The sequence below is a fragment of the Pan troglodytes genome, chromosome 1 (genome assembly GCF_028858775.2).
Source record: "Pan troglodytes isolate AG18354 chromosome 1, NHGRI_mPanTro3-v2.0_pri, whole genome shotgun sequence".
In the NCBI taxonomy this organism is placed as follows: Eukaryota; Metazoa; Chordata; class Mammalia; order Primates; family Hominidae; genus Pan; species Pan troglodytes.
The window spans coordinates 96,503,670-96,507,690 of record NC_072398.2 but is presented as its reverse complement, the minus strand read 5'-3'; the positions used below and the strand labels follow the sequence as shown (position 1 = coordinate 96,507,690).

Below are 4,021 nucleotides of genomic sequence, written 5' to 3'. Positions count from 1 at the left end.
TTCAATACAATTCCTCCGACTAAGGGCAATGTTTTGATTTTAGAGGGAATTGTTTATTCTCAATCATATTCTTTGCTCTAGACTACAGAATCAACTCAGATTTAATCCACTGTATCTGCTTGCCATGGTGAGTCAGAGGAAAAGCAGAAACAGAGGCCAGGAGGAAGGGCTGAGAGCCTAGGCAAGGGAGGGATGCCTAGAAAGAGCCAAGGCTGTAGAAACCCCCTGGGATGGCTGGATCCACAGCAGAACACGGAAGAGAAACTGCTCAGGGTGGAGGGAGTCATAATGCAACATTTTTACAAGGTAAGGGAATGTTGTGGCTCAGAACTGATGTTTCCTCAGAGGACACGAATACAAAAGATGCAGGGAACAGGATCTTGTCCAGGCATGGGTCCCTTGGGTACCCTAAGTTAACTCATTAGGGCTCCCACTTGGTGGAGGCTCTGACTGGCTAAAGCTTCTCTAGACCACAGCCCCAGAGAGGAGTCCTGGAAGCTCCTGAGGCCTCTTTGGATTGCAGGGACTAGGAGTCAGGAGAATGTCAGGAATGACTCAGCACGTGCCTGGTTGTGCAAGAGCCACCTCCTGCTCTTTCCGGAGCCAAGCCTGGGTCCTATAAAAGACACATCCAGCTTCAGCACTTCATCTGCTCTGACTCCCCAGGGACGTATCTGTGCTCCTGCGTGTGACGAGGGTGAGTGGCAACCTGGGATACCAGAGGGGTATGAGCAAGGCAGAGGGATGGGGAGGATGGAGGTAGGCTGGAGAAAGAGTGGTGTGCTTGTGTTCTGCCATACTGAGCAGGAATGGGACTCAGTCTGCCTCGAATCTGTTGAGGCTGTGAGGCCTACCGGAGCTCATATAGGTGGGGAAAGCTAACTGTGCACATCTTTTCCAATTCTGTGTTCAGTGACTTCATGTTGGTAACTTCAAAACTGCTGTGTTGGTCATATTTACACCATGGAAACTGGCAAATACTTCAAGCCAGGCTCTTTTATCTGGAAGTTTCATTGCAAAATATTTTTCCAGAGGACCTCCTGGTGTGTCCTGCAACACTCAGCTGGTCCTTAGGGCTTGTATTAAGGGAATCGGTACTTCATGGAGTGTGAATACTCTATTCAGGCTTGTGAGGATAGAGTAATCCCAGCTTCCCCTGAAAGGAAGAATACGAAGCTCATTCTGTTGGTTTTTTAATGTATGTGCTTTTATTTAGAGGAAAGATTCAAGTTGTTTCTTTCAGGTTACTGATGTGACTGTATGATCTAAATATCATTCTTCTTCTACACATGCATTGATTTTAGAAGAGGTATAATATGATCCTTGGTTTGAAATATTTAAAGAGTTTCATTATTATCTTTCAGGTTGACTAAACTCTGCCAGGATGTCTTGCCAGCAAAACCAGCAGCAGTGCCAGCCCCCTCCCAAGTGTCCTCCCAAGTGTACCCCAAAATGTCCACCTAAGTGTCCCCCTAAATGCCTGCCCCAGTGCCCAGCTCCATGTTCCCCTGCAGTCTCTTCTTGCTGTGGTCCCAGCTCTGGGGGCTGCTGTGGTCCCAGCTCTGGGGGCTGCTGCAGCTCTGGGGGTGGTGGCTGCTCCCTGAGCCACCACAGGCCCCATCTCTTCCACCGGCGCCGGCACCAGAGCCATGATTGCTGTGAGAGTGAACCTTCCGGGGGCTCTGGCTGCTGCCACAGCTCTGGGGGCTGCTGCTGACCTGGGCTAAGAAGAACTCTTTGGACAGAATGTTTAAGAACCTCCTACAGCCTGATGCTTAACTCTTTCCATTTCCTCTCATTCCATTCATGGGTGGACAGGGACCACAAAGACTCATGGGGCTTCCCTGGGAGAACTTTGCCCTTGATGGAGCACCTCAATTGCAGGTTTTCTTTTCCTCCTTTACCTTATGTTATAATAAAGCTCTGATTTCTGACTCACAAATTGTCTTGGTCATTCTCTTCTCTTCTGAGATTTCAAATGTCCTCCAAAGGTCAAGGCCTCAGAGAAATTCTCTTCATGGGTCAAGGACAGGACCTGAGTAGGTGATACATGAAAAGCTGCTCCGAGGAACTGATTCCCTCATATGCAGGGTGGATGGAGCTCGAAGAGGGTCACCTCTGGCTATGGCAGCTTTGCCTTTCTCTCCACTAAGCCAGACACATGTTCTAATTTTCTGTGTATTCCAGACATTGGGAAGGTTGGGAAGCTCTGTAGACTTGTTCTTCTCTAGGGAGAAGAACACATCTCTATGAAGCAAAACTTCCCTGCTGTTAGAATCAATAGTCGGATAAAATGCTTGAAATGCATGTTGAGACCCTTCCTTCTGCAAAGTACAGCCCACAGTCACTGAACTCCTTCTCAGGGAGGGTGAGTCTGGTTAAGATCAGCCCATTGACTTGCTGCCTCAGACACCTAGCTTCAGTTCCTCAAAGTGTTAGATCTGAGTCCCAGGATGCTGTCCTGCCACTTGGCCTATGTGCTGGGCAGGTGAGTGATGAGTGATGGAGATATTTATTAGAAAAAACATGGAGGTCCCACTTTGAAAATACAACGAATATATGGTACAAGACACTGTAGGGAAGATTAGACATTTCTTCCTTTAATACTAACCTTCTTTGTCCAGCCACCCTCAGATGTGAGCTGGGAGAAGTGCCAGGATGGTTGGGGGATCTTTAGCATTAATGGGAGAAGGGGAGAGAAGCAGGGAAACAGCAGGGGAAATAAGGACTAGTGCTTCTTAGGTTCAGGCTGACAGGTGTCAACATGAAGATAATGGATTCAGAGAAGAGAGAATCTGACAGAGATGGAGTCTGTTATTAAGATGTTCAGTTGCCTCCTCATCCTTACTGCTGCTAAGAAAAACACCTAGCTCTTTAACCAGTCTGAGATTCTGTACTCTCTGTTTTAAATTAGCCTTTGCACTGAGTCATTTTATTTGATTTAATGCTCTTTATTATTTTTGCCAGTCTCATTTTATTTTATTTTTTTTAATTTAAGTTCTGGGATACATGAGCTGAATGTGCAGGTTTTTTACATAGGTATATATGTGCCATGGTAGTTTGCTATGTCTATTAACCCGTCATCTAAGTTTTAAGCTCCACATGCATTATGTATTTGTCCTAATGCTCTCCCTCCTCTTACCTCCACCCCCAATATGCCCCGATGTGTGATGTTCCCTGCCCTGTGTCTATGTCTTCTCATTGCTCAGCTCCCACTTATTAGTGAGAACATGCGGTTTTTGGTTTTCTGTTCCTGTGTTAGTTTGCTGAAGATGATGGTTTCCAGCTTCATCCATGTGCCTGTAAAGGACGTAAACTTATTCTTTTTATGGCTTCATAGTATTCCATGGTGTATATGTGCCACATTTTCTTTATCCACTCTATCATTGATGGGCATTTGGGTTGGTTCCAAGTCTGCTATTGTAAACAGTTGTGCTATAAACAAAAGTATGCATGTGTCTTTATAGTAGCATAATTTATAATCCTTTGGGTATATACCCAGTAATGGGATTGCTGGGTCAAATAGTATTTCTGGTTCTATATCCTTGAGGAATCACCACACTGTCTCCCACATGGGTGAACTAATTTACAGTCCCACCAACAGTGTAAAAGCATTCCTATTTCTCCGCATCCTCTTGAGCATCTGTTGTTTCCAGACTTTTTAATGATCGCCATTCTAACTGGTGTGAGATGGTATCTCATTTTGGTTTTGATTTGCATTTCTCTAATGACCAGTGATTACGAGCTTTTTTTCATATGTTTGTTGGCCGCATAAATGTCTTCTTTTGAGAAGTGTCTGTTCGTATTCTTTGCCCACTTTTTGATGGGGTTGTTTGTTTTTTTCTTGAAAATTTGTTTAAGTTCCTTGTAGATTCTGGATATTAGACCTTTGTCAGATGGATAGTTTGCAAAAATTTTCTCCCATTCTGTAGGTTGCCTGTTGACTCTGATGATATTGTCTTTTGAAAAGATTAACAAAATGGATAGACCACTAGCCAGACTAATAAAGAATAAACAAGAG

The 4,021-nt window shown here is 44.8% G+C and overlaps 1 protein-coding gene across 1 annotated transcript; it reads left to right on the top strand.

Moving 5' to 3' along the window:
• The first annotated feature begins 535 nt into the window (after positions 1-535).
• On the top strand, positions 536-1,938 carry LOC112208623 (late cornified envelope protein 2B). The gene is made up of 2 exons (XM_054671031.2): positions 536-697; positions 1,365-1,938. Exon 2 carries the CDS (start codon positions 1,385-1,387, stop codon positions 1,715-1,717), a length of 333 nt encoding a protein of 110 aa, XP_054527006.1. The 5' UTR covers positions 536-697; positions 1,365-1,384; the 3' UTR covers positions 1,718-1,938.
• Positions 1,939-4,021: the final 2,083 nt, after the last annotated feature.